We start from the raw sequence: 26594 nt of genomic DNA, 5'->3' as shown, positions 1-26594 counted from the left end.
AACAATGAGGATTATTGCGTTACATTGATCGTTTGTTAAAAAGAAACGTCACAGAGAAGCAAGTCTCAGCTGGGTTCCGCACGTGCTTAGGCGAATGTGGCGACCTTATCCACGCTGATACTGATAGAAATAGAATTTCTGCACAGAAGGGAGTGTGTTAGACTAACACTATTGTGTTAGTTAGTTAACACTAACACTATTGAGTCACTGATGCGCATTTGTCTGGACGGTCCTGAGCTGGAGATTTACGATCCCGCGCCGGCAGTAATCGCTTGGCACAACGATTCTATAACGCGAAAACCACGGAATAAGTGATCGTAGTTGCTTTTGTAATAAGGAAATTTGGATTGTTGTTTTCAATTGTGTTTATTGCGTCGTTACACGACTGTCATTAACGCACTGATTTATTTGCAAGCAATCTGCTCCAGTATACTTCAGGGCCGGTTAATTAAGCCATAAACTATTGCAGAGTTATTCTGTTGTAGAAAATCTTCTTCTACAAACACGACTACCGTACACAATACTGTAGTGTGATTTTGTGCAAAATCTACATGCAAAAATATGTCCGGTTGAGATATTAAATGTCCGCTGAAAGGGCCAGTCCAGTAGGACATGCTTGACCGCCGGAAAAAAGTACAAATTTCGAGGCCTGGATACTATGCATTACATTTGATTGTTCACAAGTAGGTTTGGTGGCTGTACAAATTAACAATTACTGATTTCTAAATTAAATATTTTTATAACGTAAAAACCCAAATGACGAGATCCATATGCCTCAACACCTAAATGAAGCAAGACTTCGTTGTGTGTGTGGTTTAGGTTACTCTGTTCAGAAATATCACTCGTTTATTTTTAAATGAACAATGTGATTCACTTTTGTGTTTGCTAGCTGGTATCATGATATTGTTTAAATTTGCATTTTGTCACATTTTTAAGAATTCTGCTATATTGTGGCAAGTAATTTTTGCTTTGAATTACAGATAACTTCAATTGATACCTGGTGCTGAATTGGATCCATTACACGTCTCACAATGTTAAGCTTATTATACTATTTATTGAACACAATCTGGGTTTTTTTTTGGTCATTTGTCTGTCATTGACCGATTTTTTAGCAAAATGTTCAAAAAAATTATATATAGTCAATTCGGTCAAAATGTCCGAAAAAATATGTAGTCAAAATGTCAATTCGGCCAAAAAGGAAATACTTTCATCAGAAAAAATGACCAAAATGAATAAAAAATGACCGAATTTTTTCAAATCATTTCGGGCAAATGACCGAAAAGTCTCAGCAAAAAAAAAAAAATTCAGAACACAATTCAAAACAAAAAACAACCGAAGCACACACATGTCTATGTCCAATGTTTTAAGAGGGCTATGAAAACGAGTTGATTAAATGTATTGTTTGAAGAGGCTATTAATCAATGATCATTCTCAAGAAAACAATTTATTTATGTTTGAAGGTGGCATTTGGGTCTTGTGTCATGTTGATTTCACAAAATTTAGATGGCGACATTCCTGCCACATTATAAGCATTTGCTCTGAAATTTCTTTACTTTATGATCTTTTGTGTAACTTGCAGGTTATCTGTTTTCATGTACACATTCAGGATTATTTTACTTCATTATAAAAAGTAACACATTTTGATGTACTAACATGTCTTCAAACGTCTAACTAAGCAAAGAAGTAATAATGAGTAAGGAAATAAAAGGATTAAACCGTACAATCACCTTATGGAATGAAAGTCGACTTGACTTGTTTGCAATTAGCCTTCCAGACAAGGTTTGTTGCATTTTGATTACTTGTCAAATAATGAAAATAAATTTCATTTTTCAATAAATATTTTAAATATTCTCCTTAAAATGTTAATCTGAGAATCTAATGATTTCAAATTAAAAGGTATTCACTTTTTCTGAGCATGTAAATTTTAAACATTGTAAAACTATTGTAGTAAATGCTTTTACACAATGAACACTAACTCTTTAACTTGTTACAGAATTATGACTTTCATGGAGTTATAAGATTTTATCATCAAGATTCAACCAATGATGGAAAATATGCCACTAAATGTGTACGGGTGTCCAGCACAGCTGCAACGGTCGACGTTATTGATACGTTATCGGAAAAATTTCGAGCTGACATGCGAATGCTAACAAAACCCAACTATGCACTGTATGAAGTACATGCAGATGGAGGTAAATGCAGTTAAGCTAAAGAAGATTTTCTCCAGTAGAATGTTGGAAAGGTGGCTTCGGTACTTTTGTAGTTTAGAAGGAAGATTAATTGCTTTCAATTGAGAGATCAATGCAGTTTGTGATTTTGTGTGAGAAATATCTAAGATTCTATATTCCTGTGGTCCACATAGGCATTCTGTAGTTAAATTAGTCTATTTCAATGATACAGTAGCCTAATGCATGTCCAACTTCCGTTTTTAGTTTAGATGATAATATGTTACAACACAATATGCTACTGTATATTAAACTGTTACGGTATCTAGCCTAATCATCTCCATTTCAATCGCAGTCAACATAGAAGCCTGTATCAGTATCACCAACCTAATGTTCAATTCTATAACTTTTAGAAACAAGAAAATTGGAAGATAATGAAAACCCATTAATTGTTCAGCTTGGTTGGATTAAAGATGACCGAGAAGGTCGATTCTTGTTACGAAATGAGGATGACAAGTATCCTGTAAGAAAATTGATTCATAGCATTAATTGTTAGCATCAATCGTATTAGAGATGTATTCATTTTAGGAATTTTAGCTTTGATAGGCTATTGTGACTGTCAAATGTCATTGAACAAATCTAAGCAGCAAAATTGGCTGCTTTTACATTTTCTCATTGTAATCAGACAACGTAATCAATAAAAAATGTAACAATGACAATTTTCTTACTTAAAAAACCCACCATTGTTTCTTCCGATATATAGTGAGGTTGTGCAACAGTCAGATTGAATATATATAATTATATTTGATCTTTATCTTGTGCTGGGTTGTAACTAATGATTTTTTGTTTGGATAATTCACCCAAACTCTGTGCTTCATGTGTCATCAGTTTGATACGTTATGTCAGGATTAGAGATGTGAGTCGTTTTTTGTCTGCGTTTTTTTTTTTTCAAAAAGCATGTTTTAAAAAAAAAACGATCGTTTTTTTGCACCAACAATCTGTCTAAATTTTAAATGTTCAAATTTAAATCTTTATCACTAGCCTTCATTAAATTTTTTTGATTTCACCAATGTTCAAAAAAGATGCGTTGTGTGATAAAATAATCAAAAAAAGTGTAGAGCATTGCACTAAAATTGACAAATGCAAGTTTATTACGTTTAAATGGAAAGAACTTAAATTTGTCAATTGAGTGTCGTGCTGTCCACCTTTTTTATCCATAAGTTAACCTGTATCAGTTGACGAGACTGTGTATTCACCAATTGGACTCAAAGAACATCATAATACTTCATATAATACTCATTATAATAGGCTATGTGAATGATGCAATGAAATGACAGGAATGAAAGAAATTAAGAAACTCATATGTATATAAACGAAATTAAGACAAGCCACAAAGATGGTTGACTATTAACATGATTGCCGCTGGGACTGAACAGTCCTCATCTTTGGTAGCACTTGAAGTTGGGTGGTTCATTGGTACCACTTGCTGAGCATGCGACCACACGTCCGACTTATGTAACTTAGTCAAAAGTGCAGCAAACTAATTTATAATAAGTTATTCAGAAGCTATATTTCAACACTTTCTTTTGCAGTTCTTTGTTTTGATAGATGATAACAGTTGTTACTCGAAAAAACTGTATGAAACGATTGGAAATAGTATAAAAAATATAACATCTAAAAAAAAACTAATCCTAGTTAGGATACAGTTGGCAATAACATCATCCCCAGCTTTCATATATTATGAACTTGCTTTTTTGACATGTTTTCATGGAGAAAAGATACAAGTTTTATGTAAAAATATAATCAATGACAATATACTTTGAAATCATTATAAATAGTTTTGAACTACTAGGTACATGTCGGAAATGGTTTGTACGAAGAAAGTGAAGAAACTATTAAAGGATTTAAATTGACTCGAAATCTTACAAAGAAGGAGAAGAAGCAAAAAAAGAAAGAAGATAAAGAGAAACTTCATCAAAAAAATAAGAATGAAAATGTACCTACAAAGACTTCAGGACATGAGGTATGTACACTATGTTAAAATGTATGGGCATATGGCATGAGAAACGAAATTAATTGAAATTTGAATAATTGTAAAAGCAAGTTATTTGAGGAGGGGCTTTCTATCACATCATACCTTGTCGTGCCAACCTGGCATGGGTGACCCCTTCTGGGAGCAGTTAGCTCAGGTTTGTTGAAAGGTAGAGGCCAGACAAAACGTGGTCCAAAGTCCCTAACTCATTCAAGCTCAACGACTGTGAAGGCGGATGAAGGCTGCAGCATGTCACCAGCTCCAATTGTCTTGCCTTGCCATTGGACAAAGCTGATGGCCTTGTTAAGTTTATGTGTGCTTGTTGATTGTGCGCCATCAAGTCCACGTTAGTCAACCTACGCACAGGCGTCTTCGCAAGATATTTGTATTGCAAAGACCATCATCCTCGAAGTTGAGGGATAGCCATCAATCAATCACCTTGTCGTGTCATTGCTACCCGGTGGCCTACAACCATGCACAGCTTTTATACTACAAGATTTTTTTTTGGTAGAATACTCCTTCCTTTTCATTGTTGTCAGTTTACTTATTGCTTGTAGCATCCACTATCTGCTGTTATGCAGATGCATGACATGTAAGCACATGAAGCACATGGTAAGTAGCCACCAATACTGTGGCGCTAGGTGATGTGTATTGGACAATTGGTGCTAATTTGAGTACAGTGTATTTTACTCGGTGTTTGTGATAGCACTGCATATTTTATTGATGCAAACAATACTTCACTTAATATATATATGATAGGTTATATTGTTAATACCTTTTCGTGTGGAAAGTATTGACCTACAAAACTAAAAAAACGGAAAATCTATGACATTGTTTTATGATGCGAAAAACTTTATTTTCCTCTAATGAGTGTTTCATTAAATCTGTTCTTTCTACTGATAAGTATTCTTCTCGTCATTATTTTTTGGACTACTGGCTAATGCCAGTTTAGTTTTGTGTATTTTGCATCTATAGGTGAACCATGTGAGGGTCTGCTACTATTCGGTGAGTCCGATTCGGTGAGTTCCTAACCCTAACCCTAAAACGGCAATGATAATTAGGCTACGGTACTCGATAATTTTTAAAAAAAAAATGAAAAAATCCCCCGTTAAGGGATCGGACTCACCGAAACGGGCCATTCCGACTATGTGAAGTAGACCTAACTAATTCTGTCATCTTTTGACATAAGTTTTCCTATATATTATGTTACAATGAACTTGTTTGTAGTCATTGTAGCAATACTTCACCATAAGAAATTAGACATTTTTTTATTATCCCGTTTTGCTGAAAAAGATTCAAGTTTGGTAATCTTGTACAATTGTACATGCTGCAAAAATTTACCGAAGCTTACTAATGAAGACACCCCGATTGGGAGCAGTCCATTCTTCATTAGTTTAACTTCAATAAGTTTGATAAACTTGCATCAAACCTGGTGTGTATTTGTGTGGCCAATGCGCTTTTTTTACCCTGGAGCATACTTTGACATCAACATTTGATACATACAGAGTTTTTTAGTATTACATTTCGTGGGTCACTTCAGCTAAGAGCTGGTTTATTTCTGTTTGATTGCTTTCAAGAAGAGTAGTTAAAATGCGTTTTTAAAAGTACTTTCTAAAAAGCTTCAGTAGTTCTTGAAGCATGAGCAAGGCATCCCAATGGCATTTCTAGCATATAATATATATGCGGGTGTTTTTGACGATTTGCTTTTCTAACTTTAGAATCAACGTGGCCACATGTGAAGCTTAAACAAGTGAACACATGTATTCACATTTACAATCTTGTGTATCAATATTTGCTCAAAGCCAATGAAAGAAATCTTTGTGTCTGCAATTTATGATTTGCTCACGTTTTTTAGAGTTTTTTACTTTCTGCTTCCCACACTTCATAACAAAATCCCTTAATAGTCATGTAGTTTGTTTATGCACAAAATTGTTCCTGTGAACAACTTGTCTTACTACAGGTGTCAGCCGCCAAGCAACTGTACAATGAAGTTCCTGAGTCAACTTTCACAAGGACCGTGTCAAACCCAGAAGCTGTCATGAAAAAACGGAGAGAGCAAAAGCTTCAAAAACGAGGAGGTAGCACCGTTGATTGGGCCTACTGCACATTCTTTTGGAATATTTTTTTCTTCATTCAGCGACAATCAATATCCGTTTATATGGTAGATTGCAATAAATATCTTGCTATGTATTGTGCTTCCAATGACAGAAAGCCGCAGTCGGACTATTGCTAACATATTATTCTATGGATTGCCAAAACACACACTAACTGAAAAAATAATCATTTTTTAATGCAGCTGAAATGCTTAAAGTCTATGGTGATAGCATCAACGCAGAAATTCCCTACAAGACACTACTTTTGTTACCGACTGATAAAACTGACACAGTGATAAGAGACACATTGGACAAATACGGCATGGGTAAAGAAAGCACCGCTGATTACATGATGGTTCAGGTGAGGTCATTTGAAGTGAAGGGCTGAAGGCTTGTCTTTTTCAACGTCTTTTCGCCAAATTGCAAAGGACTGGGCACAGGTGTTGAATACTAGGACTAGCGGATTAAAAGAGATTAACGGCAGCGATCAACACTAAATGTGTGAATAAATTTCTATTCTCTGATAAATCTCATCAAGTGCCCACTGCCCAGTCATCTTGTAACATGTGCCACACTGCTGCAATACTTTGTATTAATCTCCCTTTGTCCACTTACATGACATCGGTTCCCATTGAGATACATTAGTTGCTTTTTTACTTCATTGATGAGCAATGCAAGCAATTTTGTACATCAAAACGACTGTTTGTGTCTTATTTAAAAATTTACACGTTTTTTATTTATATTTAAGGGTTTCGATAAACACTAATTATATCTTGTTTTCTGCAACATTTTAACTGCTCAGTTTTAATATAACAAGAAATATTTTTGTATTCTTGGAACCAATCAACTTTGCTACCAATCTTGTCTTGTGTGTTGCTTCAAACAAAGTAAACTAAATTTACATGAATAAAAAGAATATCTATTTTATTTTCTCTAGTCCATTATGAAGTAAGTCAGCTGTGGCTTGCAATTGCACTGGGCATGTATCACTGTGACTTTGACACTCGTTTTAGTTTTGCATAAAAAGATTGAAAATCTGTTACCAGTCCCTGTGGTAGTAGACAAGGGAGACTCTGAAATGGGCTGTATTCTGCCCAAGCCGGCGGCTGCGAAACATAAGCGTTTGAACTACTGTACGCTAAAGATTAAAGAAGCTCTGTCACAATTGCCAATTGATTTGTGATCCCAGCAACATGACACTGAACCAATGTTTGCTTAAATTTCTTGTTTCCTTGCTTTATTACAGGTCGTTTTGCCGCCCGGTTCAAAGCCCGAAGAATGCTTCGAAGGTGGCTGGGGAAAGGAAACTATACTAATTGAAGATGAATGCCCGTTGGACATCGAACAAAAATGGCAGCCTCACCAAGGTGGGTGGTGAAATAAACAATTTGTCCGACTGTAATCGTTGGGTTGTAATTGGAATCTTAGCATCCATTCTTAAAATCAACCTTCGCCATCGTTTAGCCATTTGCTATTGATTATGTATAGTTGGCCGCTGAACAGCTTTCTATACACAGTACACAAGGCCTTGTAAGTGGAAAGTTTTCTATGGCCAAGACAACAGTGATGCTACTTTTGTTTGGTAACCATCATCTCAGCCCCAAACTTTAACCTGCGTGCAAGTCATATATGAAAGCATTGAAAAATATAACAAAGTAACATCTAAACTATTGGTATTACACTTACACTGCGACGGCGTACCCAATCGGCTACGATTAAAATGCAAGGTTCGAGTTGTTAGAATTGTTGAGTAGGAAGATTGTGCATGAGCTGGGTGAATTGGCTATTTACTATTTAGTATTAAGGACACTTTATCAGTCTTAGAACCGATACAGTTTCGAAAATTCTTGTTTTCATTCCTCGACTTAAAAGAACGTATTCAATGCTCTGACATGACGTTGAATTTACAAAAATTGCAGAGTTTATAAACTCATGAAACACATGAATTCTGCTCTAGTTTTTGTTTTTAGATGATTTAGAACAAATAGTCGATTGAAGAAATGTGAAAATTCTCTCAGCTTCGTATGTCAAAAAATATTTACACAAAACGCGGTCGCTTTTGGCTCAATGAAATGCATATTGCATACGATACCTAAAAATAAAGCAGAGCTCTGCAGTGTTTTGAAGCAGTCTATCTTTCAGGTACTTTGGTGTTTCAACTGAGGGTACGTACTGAATCGAGTGGTGCAAAGAAGAAGAAAACCCCATCTGAGACGCAGGACAAACCTGTTGAGGACAAGCATAAACAAGACCGGGTCAGTTTATATCACAGCAACATTTCTCTACGATCGTTGATTTAATCACTGGAACCCTGTTATGTAAAGCTTGTGAATGCTTTAACCCTTTGCTTTTCAACGTTTTTTTGGAAGTTAACTGCTCAAGGGGGGGCCGTTTTTGGATCAAATTCAATCAGCTGTTACGTGTTATCCGCTGGTGCTATTTCAACAAAAGTTGCACTGGTGTGAAAACAAATCATTTGTCTATAAGTTTGAAAAGTCATTATTTTAAAATTTTATATGTTAAACTTGATATTTCAATTTTTGCAAAGGTACCCAAAAACAACAATTTTGATTTATCTTGCCGCTATTTAATTACCATGCTAATCCGATTTCATGCAAAGTTCTGAATAACAAAGAGCTCCATCGACTGCACGAAGTGTGTGTGCGGTGTGCCGAATCATTGCATTGGTAAAGATTTGCGAGCAAATCTTATTGTAAGCTACTCACTGATTCTAAAATAGTTACAATCAGAGTAATATTGTTACACGAATTTGAAAAAAAACAAAACTGCGTTTGTTGTCTTACATTTTTGTCCTAAACTAATGCATTCCGAAACTCATGGCTAGCTTCTAGTTTTATGGAACCAAATTTCTCATAAGTAACACCTTAGCCTACTTGAATAGCTGTTTACATCTTCGTTTGTGTATTTTAGGTCTACAATTGAGTTTGTAGTATGAATATTTTTAGTAGAGAGAAGACAATTGAACAAGTTGTTGAAATTATCTGAAATTTCTAAGTTCAAATTAGGTGCTTTTGAAATTGTGGATTTGTGTCAAGTCGCATCACAAATATCACGCAGGCTACATCATAAGTCATTTCGCTTACGGGTGTTTATAAACATGACTCATAAATTACATCCACAAAAAATACAGCATTTACATCAACAAAGCTAAGTTCGAAGCCCACTTTTATTGAAGATTGCGTCAATCAATTTGAAAATACATGTTTAGTTCGCCAGCGTCGAAACAATGCAACAGCGAATTGAGCAACATGCGTAAACAAAGGAAATGTGAAATAACCCACAGTCAGCAAATCTACATAAATTTAACGTTTATAAATGTTGAATCAATGTAAATAGACTGGATTGCTGACTGGGCTCTTATTGTTTGAAGCACAAAAAATACGCGTAAAGGCGACAACATCAGCAAGGCAGTGATTATGTTTCTGGCCAAAAAAAATTAACTTTTGACTTCAAAGATAAAAATGATTATAACGAAGCTTCAAAGTTTGTCGTAAAACATTTTGCAGAGATACAATAAACATAATCACTTTGTGCCAGATTGTGAAAAGACTTCCTAGATTCTTTCCAACCATTTGCATGATTGCAAATTATTTTCTATAACTTTATACTGCCAAAAAATGACTTCTTTGTTGAAACAACGTGGCTACAATTCTATAAAAAATTCTGAGGCCTACTACATTGAAGCAATGAAAAATTTTTTTGTGATTTTGCTGATGATGTTTTACAATATCCGAGAAGTAAAAAATAATAATGATGAATTATTTTACAAAACCGTGGTTTGCAAGCGCTTCACAAAAAATTGTTGGGGGAAAATTTACTATTAGACGTAAAACGTTTGTAAAAGAAAATTGTCGGTTTACGTATTTATAATGTTTATTGCGCTGTTATCGAATTATAAACTGCCTGTGTTGTCTACCTTTGTGGTTGCCGGCCAGCTTAGAGCAGCATGCAAACTAAGCGTTTATGGTATTTGCATCGTGTTATGATTCTCGAAAATTTCCCACAAGGTCTTTATTTTTATCGTGATATTTTCTGCCTCTTCTGTCCTAAACTTGAAGTTATTGTGCAGCTCAATCCACATCGGTTTTTAGACTCAGTCTTCATTGAAAATCTTTTGTGTGGTGCATCATTTCAAGTAGTGTCTTCCCCTAAACTGTTACACAAACCGCCCAGAACCAGGTTGATTATGTATCTTACAGCCGTTGAGAGCCCGTTATTGTATGTGTGGAATTATTAGATGTCTGACTAAATTCATGCCAAAGTCGAGCAAATTCTGCTTTCGGGATCCTTGCCGTTATTTACGATATTTTTTGTTGATAAGCTTAGGCAGCATTTTTCCAAGATAAATGAAGACATCGGTATTGTTCGTCACTTAGATTTAGTTTTCTCAGCATTGTTTATTCATTCTTTGATTCACTAGTTTGTCCCACTTTTGGTATAATCGGATCGTTTATAAATGGCGGGTCTTCACAATAGCCGGCCTCTTATACATTGGGGCAACGTATTCAGATGTTGAATCAATGAAGAAGAAAGCTGATTTGTTGTTTGTCTTATGTGACGCCTAACTTTATGCCTCGTCTACATTACAAAATATTTTGTAATGTAGATGAGGCATTATCATCTTTATTTTGCGCTCTTTGGAACAAAACACAGTGCACTGTGAAACAAAAATACAGGACATAACAACAAGTAGGCGACATAAAGCAGGGAAGGGACGCCATCGAGTTAGCTGCTATACGTGTAAATGGAGCCTATCTCACAATTTTGAGTGTATCTCACAATTACTATTTGCAAAAACGCTATTTCTCCGGCTTCTCCAAAAAGCATTTGCAGTGATACATTTCCCCAATTGCAAGTTTTGTCAATGAGAGCATTTCCATAGAACGTTTATTTCGAAACCAGGTTTCGTGTCTTTACCCAAGAGAAGATTTCTTATTGTAACGTTTTTTATTTGTCAATGAATAGCCTATTATCTGCTTGAAACAACTGTTTTGAATAGTTTGTGGCCTCCATAGCCTACTATTTTGATCGTGGATTGCTATTCTTCTTTGTAGAGCTGATAACGCAAAAAACGTTTGCTATTATTGTTTCTAATTAACAGCTTTGCGATCACTGGCTTTTCTTTGTAGCATAAGAAATAACGCGCTTTGTATTATTGAGGTCAAACCAAACAAAGGAAAACAAGAGGATGCTTCTCTCTGCTCGCGCATATCGATGCACGAAGCAATTATGAGCTTATGGCTTGTTATCGCAATGTAATCCATTTCACGCTTTGCTGGAAGTTAGCTAGAAATAGCAAAAAATCACTAAAATCTTGAATTTACAAGAAAACTACACAACTTTTAGCATCAAATTTAATATCATCAGATCCGCCTGGCAATTTTAGGAAAAGTCAAGAAAAACCAAGTGCATGGCGTTACTGTGCTTCAAATAATTAAAGGAAATTTGAGGGGGGGGCCAAATCTGGCCTCCCTTTGAGGAGCAAAGTGTTAATCCGGTATAAGAGTGCTTGTATGGTGTCGATTCAAACGACAATCATCCGTAGCAAGTGTAACGTTGTACAAACACCTCTGCTTGAGAACGACACTGATAGACTGTTTTTTATTTGTGTTCATCACTACCTGTCACATAGTTGTCAGTTTCTGACTTTTCTTGTGCAATCAGGCTTATTCCAGCCAATACGATTTGAGATCAACGTACATCTTGCAGGGTATATTGTCTAAACGTACTCACAACTTAAATTTACAGATATTGTTGCTTTAATGAGTTGATGAACAGTTTTTTTACGTTTAGTTTGTGAGCTTGTGCAAATATTAGGCTCATTTTAATACACAAAGATTGGGCTACTGTTGACCTACTTTTTAATTGAAATTGATAAACAGCTGATAACACTGCACAATTGCATAATTCTTGCAATTTTTCTGCGATTTTTATTTACACAAGCTTTGGTAATTACACAAGAAACAGCTTTCTAAACTTTGTTTTTTGTTGGCGTTTTGTTTTCTTTAGAAACTGCTCTAATAACAGTTAAGCTCTCAGTCCTTTCAATTGGTTTTGTTTTAGACGGATAACCGAAACAAGAGAGCAGCAAACAATGGAACAGCAGGAGCAGATAAGAGATCCGATCCTCAGAGAGAACAAAAGTCTTCAAAGCGTCCCAAATTGATCGAGTTACTCGGATGTAAGTTTTGGTTGTTGAAACGGCCTATTGTTTTTATTTTTCATAAAATTTTGTGAAATATATGATTAAACACATCTACAAAATTCTGTAATTGTTTCCATAGCTTTCAACAACTTGAGGTTTGTGCTACATTAGAAGCATCGATGTATTTTTTTCAGACTTGTATTTTTAGTTTTTTTAGTTTGCATTGAGGTGTCAATCCATCGAGCTGCCTTTCTCTACTAGCGTGTATTGAAAAAAGTGTGTTGTGGCTCCATAGCCCTCACTCGACTTGATGGTAAAATTTTACTGAAGCATTCTTTCGCTGAACAACTTGATTTTCAGCCGGTAACCAACTGCAAGCTCATGATGTTGTACCCAACGTAACCGAGATAGGGAATGACCGACGAAACGCGGCCTATGGCCCGTTCATTGAACTCCGCAATGCTCCAGGCTTATTGTCATCACACTGCGTGATAACCAACATGGATGGAGTTGTCACAGTAAGTTCTACAATTATCAAATGTGCATGATACTGCGTAATTTTGTTACAAGCATTAAATAAACGAGACAGGATAAGTCTATGCCATTGCTTGAGGCTCAATCGTATGGCCATAAAAAGTTTCAATTATATCTCATATACTGTAGCAGTAAACGTACCGAGCTTAATATTTCGTTAAAGGTAGCAACACAAATTTAGAAAACTCCTTGCATTATGGTAAATGATTGGCAGAACTAGCCAATCGTTGAATATGTTTTTTCTTTTATAAACTCATGCTTGGTTCAGTGTCTGATTTTTCTTTCTGCAATTGCTCTTTGTGTTCTTCTAATATCTTTAGTATCCGTCATTTTCCGGGTTGCCAATGTTCAGCTTTACCTTTAGCGCTCAAGTATCTTATCTAAGACAATGGACTTGTTTGAAACAACATTAAGTTTGCCCATGCAGCGTCTCCGCTACCTTTTAAATACTTAGTTTAAATTTTAGTTTAAATAAAAGTTTTACTGTCTTCATCGATACCAGAACCAGAAGTAAAGTAGCAACGTTTAAAACAGTGACGTTTTTTTTGTTGTAAAGCAAGGAAAAAAACTTTGCATTGAGCAGGATTAGCTTTGCTAAGGTATTGATGGGGTATTTCGTATACAGTGCCTAGACATATAAAACTTGTTGTTTCTATGGCAATATGGCATGTGTGTAATGTAACTACAGAGTATAGATTTTGCTGTGTAAATTCTTTTTCTTTTTGCGACTGCAACACCGGTTTGACCCACCCGCCATAGCCAAGGTTTGTGATTGTTTGGCTGACTGGGGGCTCAAGGTTGCATAGTTGTTGTTTTGTTGCTTACGTCAGATAATTATAGAAAGCCATTTTTATGAAAGCAGTGTTGTTACAGCTGCGCTCAAGCCAGATGTATTTGCGACTGAATCGACTCTAAAAATAGAAGCCTCATAAAGCCACTATTTTGTCGTATCACCCATGCGTGAGATACAACATCAATTTAAGAGGATCGGAATCGATTATGCGTCATTTGAAAGCAAATTCCGTTCTTCGGTTGTGCTAGCTTAATTTTAAGGACACGATGTAAACTTTGCATCGATAAATATAATGCAATTGGACGTGGTGTGTTTGTTTACAACATCAATCACAAAGGTCGGTTGCATAGCCGAGTGGTGAGAGCCCTGGAACGGCAATCGAAAGGGCGCCGGTTCGACACCGCTCCAGAGCATGCGGCTGTGTCTTTGGAAGGACACTTAAAGACATGCCTGAAGGTGGACATGAAGATTGGCTCCCTTGCCTTCCTTTCAACTCAATCCAAACTTTTAACCACCGGGCGTAAGCCTAAATACAAGAAAACAAAAGATTCGAAACTTGAAGTTTAGCGTGATGTGCCGTGAAATTGTTATTCTTCCAGCTTTCAAAATCTTCAGCCAATTTGATTTACAGTGACGCACTTTCTACGACATACCACCCCAGACAGCAAATCAACCGTTTTTTACATTGATTCAACGTCTGCTGTTGGTTTGCTGTCTATTATGTTTGTCGTATTTTTTTTGTAACTTTGTATCTCCTTCAGGTGACACCTCACGACGGGAAGGGCGAAGTGTTCGTGAATGGAAAGGTGATCGAAGAAACGACGATGCTATCTCACGGTGCTGTGCTGTGGCTAGGAAGGAACAAGCACTTGGTGTTTTGTGATCCCGGCAGAGATATTTCCGTAAGTGCAATTATCTTGCTTTCCATCTATTGATTGCATGTTTCGGTCGCTTTGTAGCTGCTACATATTTTTACGTCTAATTCATGTGAAAATTTGGTCTGGGAGCTCGTGATTGATTTTGTAGCCTAATTAATGAGTTTTGTAAAAACATGCTCATGAAAACTTGTGAGGGCTTACGTTAAAATAAAATTTGTAACACATTACTTTTAGCTTTACGTGTCGTGGAAAAAAAGCCTGCCTACAACCGCTTCATCAACTAAATGCAAACTATTTGTTCGAAGTTGATCTTGACAAAGTTATTTTGTTATTTTTAGCCTTCTGAGATTCAAAAAGCAGTCAGAGCAATCATGGTCAAAGAGCAGAGAAGTCACAAGCCACCACAAAACCGACATCCAAGTGGTATATTTCAGATGGTTTTAAATCACAGCATTATAAACTTAATAATAATAATGTGTGTGTTTCGTATAGCTCTGTATCCTACGCAGATATGCGTTGCACCCTGCTCTTTATAAAACTACATCAATGTAGCCGTGTGGAAACGCAGCCAAGTACACTATTACCCTGAATCCATTCCTTTGCTGAGTGCTAAGCAAATTTAAAAGGGTATCGAACCCGTGCAAGTTTGAGACGCTTGTTTTCTTCAAAAGATAAGCAATTATTTAAAAAAAAAATTTGCCGTGTGGTGTTGCGTCGTATTTACCAATATTTAAATGCAACTGAAAATTACTTTCAAATTACGATGAAAAAGTTTGTTTTAAATGTTGACACACTGTTGACCATGTTAATCAAGCTCACCAAACCCATCTCTGCAGGTTCAAGCCTGCAAAGAGAGAGACCAGGCAGTGATGGCGAACGGCCCAGGCATTATTCCACAACCTCCACCTCAAGCAGCAAGTCTGGTTCACTGAGTCGTGGCGGCCATCCGGGACAAGAGCGAGCTCAGTTGCAGAATATTCCGGAAAATCGAAATCACCAACGACCCCCGGTAACGTCACGCATGCAATCGTGTTATCGTTTGCTTCAGTTACTTTTTCTACAAACCTCCGGTCATGACTTCCCGTTGTCATTTTTGTTATGGAAAACTTTTTTTGATATTACGAACAAAGTTGGAAAACTCCGGTCATTCACAAATTAAAAAGGAGCAAGCAAAAAAATAATTTAACATCTCAGAAAATCTTTTTTTTCATTCATTTTCATTCGCTGTCAAACAATTTGGCGTCGCCACATTGGTCTTGTCACATTCCTTACCAATTTAGTTCTGCGCATGCGCAATCAATTGCAAGGAAATGTTTGTATTAACTCTAATTTTCCTCTGCAGCAGCAGAGGAAAGCCCCGCCAACGCACCAACAACCACTTCCACATGAAGGCTACCACCAGCGGAGTGCTGCCCCACCGCAAACTGCTGCTGTGCAACCCGTGCAGCAACGTAAACCTCAACGACTTCCAGTCTATCTCCAAGTTAATAGAGACGGTAAGACGACTGTGAGACGAAAAAAATTGTCTTTTCTTCATTTTCAAGTACTTAATCATATCCAGTGCAGTATCGATCGTAATTTTGAGATTTTTAGGGTGCAAAAGAGTATTTTTGAAGATTTTTTCACTTCTAGTGTTCATTTTTATTAATAAATCAAAACCCTTTTTTTTTTATCTAAACTGTCTAATCTCTAGTTTGTCATTTTCTCCAATTAAACGTAGTTGTTTGTTGCAGCTGGAGATCCGCTCATAACTGAAATCTTGTCCGTTCGGGCCAATCACCTTCATTTTAAACTATCTCCCGCCTACTCGGTGTATCTCATGCAGAGATACTTCGTCACACGCGACAGGAGCAGGGTAGCACCCACCTTAACTCTTGTCACAGACCTTCTCGAACAGACGGTGCAGGTAACTACCCAGACAGGAAATACCCAGACAGAAACAAAACCATTGATTCAACGTCTGCAGACGTTGAATCAATGTAAAAAACGACTGATTTGCGTCTGGGTAACTTATTGTGTCGAGTTTATCACGTATTCTTTTAAGTTTCTATTTTGCTCCTTTAAAATGTTGTACCATTCATCCTCACCATCAAATTAACCAAATCTTTCCTCATTGATCCATCGACCAATATTCTTCGTCCAAGAAATGATAACAGTCTGCGTGTCTTGTATGTTGGGATCAGAAACTGTTCTCAGGTGGCTTTTTCCAGGCAAACCAGAAGTAGGAAAAGTATAAATTCTCGACCCATATCATCAAACAAAGAAGAGTTATTCCAAAACAAAATTATGTCACTGAACTTTTCATTGAAATTTTTTTTGAATTTACCAATGATCTGATAGGTTGCGTGGTGCGACGAAAAGAAGAATCGTACAAGAAGAATTATTACTTGTTGATATTTTCGTTTGTTCGCTTTGCCACAATCTACAAACAGAGATTCACAAGAACCGAAGCGAAATGCGTGATTTTAGTATTATTGTAGTATGAAGCGCTAAGAAAACTTTTAAGAACATAAAATTAACAATTACAAAAAGTCTTCACTCAACAACTCACCAATGACAGCGCAAGGAGCAAATGAATGCTTCTAATTTGCAGGTGAATTGTGCGTCGGTGAGTGAACTGTCCTTCTGGATGGCCAATACATCAGAGCTTCTCAACTTTATCAGACAGGATCAAGACCTCACTTCACTCACCATTGAAATGCAAGACACTTTTGCTAAAACCGTTCAACTTTCATTCAGGTAATGAACCTAATCGATTTTATGTACGGTTGATTGTTCAACGAAGGAATGTAGTTTCTATAAATTAAATGATACGCTACTTCACTCAAATCAATTGCAGTAGCAAGTGCATTGAGCCGGTATGATGCGTAATTTTTGCTGCTCAAACAAACTTTACATAACCGCATTTATGTTATAAAGAGAATAACCATTTTTTTACCTCTGCGATTTGTAAATTTTAGACCGACGAATTGCCCGCGTAATCTTATGAGACGCATAACGTAAATCGTGTTAGAAAACAAATCCTTATGCAAGAAGACTTATTCTTTTTTGTATTGCCTATCCAATGTCTACCGAAATTCCCATAAAGCCCGAAAATTTACAGAAATAAAGTGTTCAGGAAAAACTTTGTCCAAGATGTTATCGAATTTTGTGTTGCGATCTTCCTCGAACTGGCTCGTTATATAGAAAAGCAATCAAGTCTCTTACTCCGCTTAGCTTCTGACTATTTGCTTTCTCTGTAACTCAGTGTCGGCAACTTTTGCGTAATATATAAAGAAAAGTCAAAAGTTCTTCAAGGCGATGACGTTTGACTGGAACCTCGATTCCTATAATAATAGGCTGAGATTTGTTTGTGCACGTTTTGGAAACCCGCAAAAATTGTAACTTCATGTACTTTTGGTTGCCGTAGTTGTAAGTGGGTAGAAAAAATTCTTTTTTTTCAATAAAAAAAATTATTAACACTTCCAACATGCTAAGGTTTCGTGTATCAGCAAATAACCTCATCTCCACATCGAAACGGACTTTTGCTTGAGGATGGGTTTCTTTTATGTCCGGTTTTCTTTCTCCATCCTATTATTATTATTATGACTGCTCATCCACATCAATATTGGAACTGGCAAATTCAATCCACAACAGTTTTCATTAGGCTGTCATTCATTACTACATGTGTGCTTCTCTCTGTTTTTGTTTTATTTTTTGCTATTTGTTTTTTGGGTTTTGTGGTCGTGCTAACTACTGACATATAGCCTACTACATGATTTTCCATTCAGGCACGTTTTAAACCTTTCAAGGTTTTGCCACCTTTTCCCGTTCATTAACGTGCTGGTAGGTCTATATCGATTTTTGTAGTTAGTATCTTTTTCGTCCCGGACGCCTTAATGACGAAAAATAAAATGATTAATTGATCTTCGAGGTTCAAAATTACGAAATGATTGATGCAGTTTTTTTTCCAGACACTTGGTGCAATGCATGCAACGAACTCTGTTCGACCTGATGCCAGCGTTTCTCTCGAACTCCGATGAAGATCTTCCTGGAGGAGGTGACGCTATTGACCTGAAGAAACAAAACCAGAACTCGGACGACCCGACCATGTGTAAGTTCCAAAGTGAAAACCTGAGCAAGTCATATTGCTTAAGATAAGGCTGCTGTCGGTCGGGACGTCACTGTTTCGACTTAAAGCGTAAGGTTTCATCAAAGCAGTAAACGTACACTAGACTCGAACGCCTTATTATCATATAAGTAATTTAGCGTGGTGATTTTTCCATTTGTGGCACGCAAGGAACTACATTTGCCGCAACGGTGTACGCAAAAATTTAAAACAAAACGTGGTTTTTGTCACCAGCGCTGGCTTCTAGCAATTAATTGTCTCTGCAAGATATGCCTAGGAATGAAGCAAGATCTATCATTTTTGCCTTGAAGGAAGATTACAAGTCTCGATTGCACTGGTTCTTGACCAAGTTGACAAGTTTCTATTCGTCTGAACTATGTGTGCAATAAACAATACATGCGTAACGGGTTTTCAAGTGTGCCGTCAGCTGCATAGCCGAGTGGTGAGAGCCCTGGTCCGACACCGCTCAAGAGCATGGGGCTGTGTCTGTGGCAAGAAACGCAAAGGCATACTTGAAGGTGGACACAAAGATTCGCTTCCTTGCCTTCCCGTCCATTTAATTTAAATCTTCAACTACCGGGCGTAATCCTGAATACGACGAAAAAATGTAGGCAAGGCTGCTTGTAAAGATGCGTGTAAGTTTGCGTTGTTGGATCAGGAGAACTGGACCTCGAGAAGTTGGCTGCTTGAAAAATCGTTTTTAAAGTTTAATATGTAAGATTTTTAAGCTTAAGTGCAAGATTTTTCCAAGTCCAGTGAGACGTGCTAACTAAAACATTTTATCTGATTTCTTTCAGATGATATTTTACACATGCTTTCTTCTGCCATGTCATTGTTGCGAAAGTGCCGAGTCAACGCCGCTCTCACTATCCAACTCTTCTCGCAACTCTTCCATTCCATCAACATGTGGCTCTTTAACAAGTTGGTTGCTAGCCGCGAGTCGAGGCAGCTCTGTTGCCGAGAGTGGGGAATGCGCATCAGAGCTCGACTTGCCATGGTCGAAACCTGGGCTGAAAAGCAGGTAAAGTGACAGACCTGCGCAGTTTCTAATAGTTACTATACTACTCCCTTCATCGTGTCCCTACTCCTCTGTACACTACAGTGTATAAGTTAAAGTCACTCAAAAGGTCTCTTTTTCATCATTTGCTACCATGTTAAACAGGGTCTGGAGCTTGCCGCGGATTGCCATCTAGCTCGTATCACGCAAGCCACTCATCTTTTGCAAGCTCCCAAGCAATCCGGAGATGACATAGCTGCCATCAGTGGAACTTGCTTCAAGCTCAACTCTCTTCAGCTGCGAGCGCTGCTCTCCAACTATCAGCCACGCGAAAGAGACGGCGAGCACAGAATATCTCAAGAACTCATCGACAAAGTTGTCAGTGTTGCGGAGAATTCTGCTGACGAGGCAAGTGTATTTTTGCAGTGCCATGTGAAATTCATAATTTTAGTAGTTAATTTGTAGTTAAAAAGCACTGAATTCAGTAAAGGTTCACCATGCACGGAAGGAATTCGATATTTCAAAATCTGTTAGACTGAAAAGGCCAAGCTAAAGCCATCACGGTCAGCCCCGCTTAAACGGACCGCTACTGGACCAAGCCAAAGTGGTTCGTTTAAACGAAATCAAAACAGCAACTTCACTACCTTGATCACTTAGTTAACGAAAGCTCTTTAAAAGTCCAATTGTAATTTACTATGATGTTGAATCGATGTTCCCCTTCGCAGCTGACTCGTGCTGATGGGAGAGATGTCAGTCTGGAGGAAGACCCGGATCTTCAGCTCCCGTTCCTGCTCCCGGAAGATGGTTATTCGTGCGATGTCGTCCGTGGTGTTCCAACCGGGCTTACTGAGTTCATGAAACCGTTTGTGGAGGAAGGTGAGCTGGCAAATCACGTTTTTGTGGATTCCAGTGAATTTCAGGCAATACCCGGGCAGTAAACCAGTCCTTTTTACATTGATTCAACGCAAAAAAGGACTGGTTTACTGTTTGGAGAGTTACCCTTGTAAGGTTTTGCTGGTTTAACTGCAAGACCAAAATAAATAGCTTTGATCCGTCTTTAGTCTTTCTTGCAATCAATTACTTTTTACGTAATAAAAAATGAATAATTTCCAGTCTGACATGGCATGTAGGTATGAAAGATGGATTATATTTAAAACATATTTGGATCTTTAAAGTCTAAAGAACACTATGCTATTGTGCATTTGTCAGCATATATCAACAGCTGGGTTGTTTTTGCTGTAATCTTCTTTGGTTAAAATTGAACAATAAATCATTTGTTATATGACTGTTGATACACAAGTGCTACTTACGTTTTTCGTGCGTTATAATAACGTGTAAGTAAATCATAAAAATGTTTCGCTTCAGGTTTCTGCACCTACCAAGAAGAAGCGAAGGGCTCCGACAGTTGGACGGTTCACTTTCAGTCTTACGCATCACAGCCACCTTATCAGGTACGTGGTGTGTCACTTTTCACCGCTATCAAAGTTAGTCTTGTTTCTGTTGATTTAGTGTCTTCAAACGGCGGGAAAAATAGAAAAACGATTGATTTTTCAAGGTGGGGTCACACGTTCTTGGTAAATTTTTGAATGTGGCAAGATTCTCTTATTTTCAATCGCTTGAATCGTATTTTTACGTTATGACTGATACGGAATGAAAGGAATGACATATAACCTATGTTAGGAAAAGATATTGCCCCTTGAAATAGTGGAAACTTTTCTTTGCGTAGTTAATAGCTGAATTTCTTGTGTTTTTAGTTTTTTATATTTCTTAAGAGGCTCGTGGTATCCGAAATTAGACCGTGTGTTTCATGAGGTGATTGTGATTTTCATGAATTGATCGTGACTTTTGTGAGTTGGTCACCAGTTAAAAGGTCTAACTAAACCTTCCATGCATCCTAGGCTGGGTGTTCAATTCCTCTTCATTAACTTTCACCTCTTCTCCTTCAGAACACTTCAAATGCATCGCTTACCGCTCCCGATCATTCCAATCTTCCTCCTCATCCGGAAGTGATCAACATCCAGTTCCACAAGAGAGGTGGAGGAATGGGGCTAAGCATTGTGGCTGCTAGGGTGAGTTGCAACGTCGTCATAGTAATTCGCTTTGAAACCTGCATACTTTCTGCACTATTGTTTTTTTCTGAAAGAAGAAATTCAACACAAAAGCCACCCAAACACCAAAATCCGTCATTTTTTGCATTGATTTAACGTCTCACGTTAAATCAATGCAAAAATGACGGATTTTACTGTCCGGGGTAATCATGCACTTGATGATTTTCTACAGTCTTAATGAAAGCAAGAAAGGGCACGTTTGAAAAAATGTTGTAGTTGACCAAACGTACATATAACGGCCGTGAACAGGTCATTTGCCTGCTCTCGCATTGTCCAAAGTTTTACCTTCGACGTCACTGGTCCTGAACTGCCGTCTGATCTCATGTAATTCGACTTTATAAGACGTAAAATCTAGCGTCGTCGTTCATTTGAAAATTCTTACACTAAATTGACGAGATATGTTTTCGTGTGCCACAAAATCATTGGTGACCTTCCCGGTGTGTGATTGCTTCTGTTCACTATCAACTTGTGTAAGTTTCGTTTTTCCTTAATTAATCTCGCCATTATCCACACAAGGTTTTTATCGCGTGTTAATCTCTCAGCCAGTAGTGCTTACTTTAATGTTGATTCAATGTCACTGAGCATTGAAAGATCAAAAAGAAAAGGTTTTAGGACTTAACATGTTATTTTTTACGTTGAAACATTGCAAAACACTATGTCGGTTTACTGAACTTAACATCCAATTACTCCAAGTGTTTTAGTTTAGAAGATTCAGAATAAGGAAACTTGGTCCATGCTAGGAGTTCAGCCTATCGCAGCCTGCTCAGTGCTTTTGCTCTAACGCTTAGCTTGAAGACGCAGCTATATGTTTTTTTTTTAAGTACAGCCGAGCCTAAATAAAGTAGGTATAGCTTTTTTCCCAGAAAGGTTAGAGTTTTCTGCGTCATACCACAAGTGCATCAACACGGCAAGATTTAGCAATATTTTTGTCTTATTGTTTCGCAGTCGGCATTTTATCGAAGCTGCGATCAATATTAAGCTTGTGGCGTACTCTGTTGTCCTCACAGTACTCCGCACAACATCAATAAGAATGAATGCAAAAAAAATGTATCGGACGTTTTTTTTACTATATGACAATTTTCATGGCGAAGAGGAGATGTCAAAATAGACACAAGTTATGATACCAATTTTGCAATACATCGGGTCACGCCAAATATGTTGCTATTTGAGAAAATTTCTAAGAGTCTGAATTGTTACAATCAATTTTGCAATACATCGGGTCACGCCAAATATGTTGCTATTTGAGAAAATTTCTAAGAGTCTGAATTGTTACAATCAATTTTGCAATACATCGGGTCACGCCAAATATGTTGCTTTTTGAGAAAATTTCTAAGAGTCTGAATTGTTACAATCATAGCTATGATAAACCTGTCATCTTGCCATTACCAGAAGTAAGTAAAATAAGCAATATTTGCACCTAGTCCTAGACATATGTTTGGCTTTTTTAACCGGAGATTAGGTATGGACGTTGAGAAGTTAAGCACAGTTTACACAATAATAATGTAATATGTAAGACTTTTCAACTGCACGCTGGAGGTAGTATCGTTTGGTGTAATTGCATGTTCCATTTAAAATATCAAGGATTTTTTGTGGATTCTATGTTGTAAACTGTTCATTTGATGTGTCAATTTAAATTTTAATTCGTTTGTTTTTCGCGTAGTTTAGTTTTGCAAGTAAAAAATATCGCTATTGGCGAAAGTTCCTGCTTTACAAAAAAACCTAACGACTGTATAATGAGACTACCTCCAGTCCTCCAGGATGCAGTTGGAAAGTCTTACATATTTTACATTATTATTGCATAGTGTGTGATTGATTGCATAGTGTGTGATTGCATAAATTGTGCTTAACATACATATCTAATCTCTGGCAAAACAAGCCAAAAATATGTCTAGATCAGAGGTGACGAACCTGCGGGCCGCATGCGGCCCGTCAAAGAATTTTGTGCGGCCCGCGAGACAATTTGACAATTGCTCATATGCATTAAAGACGAAAGACATCTCAAAGGTGTTTTATGCCTTCACTTCTAAAATGCACTTTACAAAAAGTCGTTACAAGTCGAGGCTGACAGATGAAAATATTAGTAGGCTATGCAGTTGAGAGTTGCCACATCGTCTGTTCGACCTAATACTGAACGCTCAGTCAAGCAAACAACTTTCCAAAAATCCCACTATGCAAAAAAATTCAATGCTTCAATGTTATTTTTTAATAGTTTATGCTTCAATGCTGCATTAGATAGCTTCAGCTGTATGATTCGCATGGGCTTTTGTTTGTTGTTTGAAAAAGAAATTTCTTTAACTGATTTGTTGTTTCGGAGCATAATGGTCGAAACATTTATTCAACTTAAGCAAAAAGAATAGAGCCAAAAAAAAAAAGAAATCATAGCCTACTCATATGAACGCAAACGCTTCGAAAATGAAACTGTGTTCATTACACTGGTCTACAAATAAAGAATTTTTTTGCGCCATGAACTTTGAAAACTGATTTAGAGTAATTTTGGGGTGCTGAATCCGAATCTGACCTCAGATTTATCTTCTCACGTCAGGTTTGTGAGATATGATAACAACAAATTGTTACTTTTGTCAAAAGTGGAAGATTTGGCGCTGCGTTTACCACCAACATATGCGGTGCTATAACGAAAGGTTAGTGTTAGACAGGCCAAAACAGCCTATATAAGGTTAGGACAAGCATTGCCATAAAAATCTTTGTGGTTTTATGCAAAACATTGACGGGGGAGGGGGCCAGTTATACTTTTAGCCTCCCTTTTAGCTTGTTACTACTGCATGGTTAATAATGTTGCTTAGAAAACAAATTGGTATCAAAATTATAGTTGGTGGGTGTATTTCAGTTACTTATGCACCATATGGCCTGGATTTCTGGATATAGCACAACGTGTATGTGCAATAAACGCAACACCAAATCTTTCACTTTTGACAAAAGTAGCAATTTTCTGTTATCATATCTCACAAACCTGACGTGACAGGATGAATCTGAGGTCAGATTTAGATTCAGCACCAAAATTAACCCCAAAATTACTCTAAATCAGTTTTCAAAGTTTATGGCGCAAAGATCATGTAGACCAGTGATCAGTGCAAGTAGCCTACTGTTGCTCTATTCTTTTTGCTCAAGTTGATTTGTTTTTATTTTTTACTGTTGTATGTTTCGATTCTGCGTAAGATAATTTCAACTGTGTGGGTTTTATTACTGTCATCTGCCGTTTGTTACTTTTCATGAATAATATTTTGAGTCGCTTCTAAAAGATTTCATAGTAGGTTACGATTAAAAAGTTGTGTGGCCCGATAACTCATGTGTAATTGACAAAGTGGCCCGCGACCGCAAAAAAGTTCGTCACCCCTGGTCTAGATGCAAATGTTGCTTGTTTTACATACTTCTGTAAGTGGAAAAATGACAGGGGTATCATGGCTATGATTGTAACAATTCAGACTCTTAGAAATTTTCCCAAATAGCAACATATTTGGCCGTGTTTTGGTAGGCCGTGATCGGGTATATAAAAACACAAATCGGCCATAAAAAGGCTCATTTAGTAAGTGATTGTCAGTACGTTGAAAGCTAACAGAACACAAAAGCGTAATTTTGGTCTAACTTCTTAGCTTAGTCCGCGCAAGCCACAGCGTTCCACACAGCGTCGAGTTGACTCGGTAATCAGGGTATTTACGACAAAACTTTTTTTTTAAAGTCAGAATAACGAACACTTACATTCCTCAACAACTATTATTCCATCACTGTCACAAGCGCATAGTTAAATCCTGAGTCTATTCAAAGCCTAATACTTGAAACTGAATGGCGTGTTTCAAGTATAAAGTGATATTAATACCATAATTTTCAAATCTTTCAATAAAAAGGAGATATTGGTATTACTCGGGTTTGTTTGTTGTTGTAGCTGTAGCCTAATGTTACATTTAGTAAAGAATTGATGTCAAAATATTCAATTCAGTATTCTCATATTGTTCTCTTTGTAAAAAGTTCCTTTTTTGTTACTCATTGTGTAGCTGTAGAGCATAAAGCATTGTCTATTGTGCTGAAATATGCTGGAGTGGTTTAGCCTGTTACAACAGCGTGTTTAGACTTTTCTCGCTGGTAAATAACTCCCTGTTGGAAAAATTCACGCTTTCACAACGTCTGACGACATTGAATTGATATAAGCACGTGAACTTCTGCCATCTAGCCCAACTGTGCCCGACAAGCATTTACGAGCCCATAAAAGTTTTAGCAATCAGTTGGTTAGTTGGTGTTGTGGATAGTAGTAGAGGAATCGCACAGCGACTGCTGCATTCAGCCTGATTTGTCTTCGCTGCTTAGCTTAGATCGTATGAAGCAGAAAGTTTATTCAGCATGATAGCTTGCAAGCTGTCCAGCAAAGGTAAAGAAATAATTACGAATAATGTTGCCGCATTTAAAGTTAGAAACTATTAGCTAAAGTAGATATTAGTGATTTGAAACTATGCGCAGTCGCCAGTCAGTTTTGTTAAACAGGCATAATTCGTGGTGACATATGTCGAATTTGATCTGAAGATAGACTATGTGCTGAAAGGAGAATATGAACAAGTCTTTACTCTGGTCTGGAAGTACTTTTTTTAGAAGTCAAGGTAACTATTTGTCAAAGTTGTGTTCAGAGAGTTGCTCTGACAATCTCGAGTACGCACTTATAACAAAACCCTTACCCACTTCAAAATTTATTCATATTTTCTAGATTGTAACGCCG

At 37.2% G+C, this 26594-nt stretch overlaps 1 protein-coding gene across 2 annotated transcripts in view; it reads left to right on the top strand.

Annotated features, from left to right (window-relative positions):
• The first annotated feature begins 1583 nt into the window (after positions 1-1583).
• Positions 1584-26594, top strand: part of LOC145787065 (afadin-like) — a 40945-nt gene continuing 15934 nt past the window's right edge. For both annotated transcript variants that reach the window (XM_082598776.1, XM_082598775.1), the window contains exons 1-22: positions 1584-1779; positions 1994-2192; positions 2579-2688; positions 4018-4188; positions 6158-6275; positions 6494-6651; positions 7537-7657; positions 8433-8545; positions 12375-12492; positions 12817-12974; positions 14545-14685; positions 15000-15084; positions 15498-15670; positions 16004-16157; positions 16395-16567; positions 17255-17400; positions 18615-18754; positions 19567-19790; positions 19932-20174; positions 20492-20642; positions 21132-21217; positions 21713-21835. In XM_082598776.1, the coding sequence (XP_082454902.1) occupies positions 1690-1779; positions 1994-2192; positions 2579-2688; positions 4018-4188; positions 6158-6275; positions 6494-6651; positions 7537-7657; positions 8433-8545; positions 12375-12492; positions 12817-12974; positions 14545-14685; positions 15000-15084; positions 15498-15670; positions 16004-16157; positions 16395-16567; positions 17255-17400; positions 18615-18754; positions 19567-19790; positions 19932-20174; positions 20492-20642; positions 21132-21217; positions 21713-21835 (3195 nt within the window). In that variant the 5' untranslated portion in view covers positions 1584-1689. The remainder of the gene's footprint in view (positions 1780-1993; positions 2193-2578; positions 2689-4017; positions 4189-6157; positions 6276-6493; positions 6652-7536; positions 7658-8432; positions 8546-12374; positions 12493-12816; positions 12975-14544; positions 14686-14999; positions 15085-15497; positions 15671-16003; positions 16158-16394; positions 16568-17254; positions 17401-18614; positions 18755-19566; positions 19791-19931; positions 20175-20491; positions 20643-21131; positions 21218-21712; positions 21836-26594) is intronic.

The sequence above is a fragment of the Aplidium turbinatum genome, chromosome 18 (assembly GCF_918807975.1).
Source record: "Aplidium turbinatum chromosome 18, kaAplTurb1.1, whole genome shotgun sequence".
Lineage (NCBI taxonomy): Eukaryota > Metazoa > Chordata > Ascidiacea > Aplousobranchia > Polyclinidae > Aplidium > Aplidium turbinatum.
This window is presented reverse-complemented; position numbering and strand designations above follow the sequence as displayed.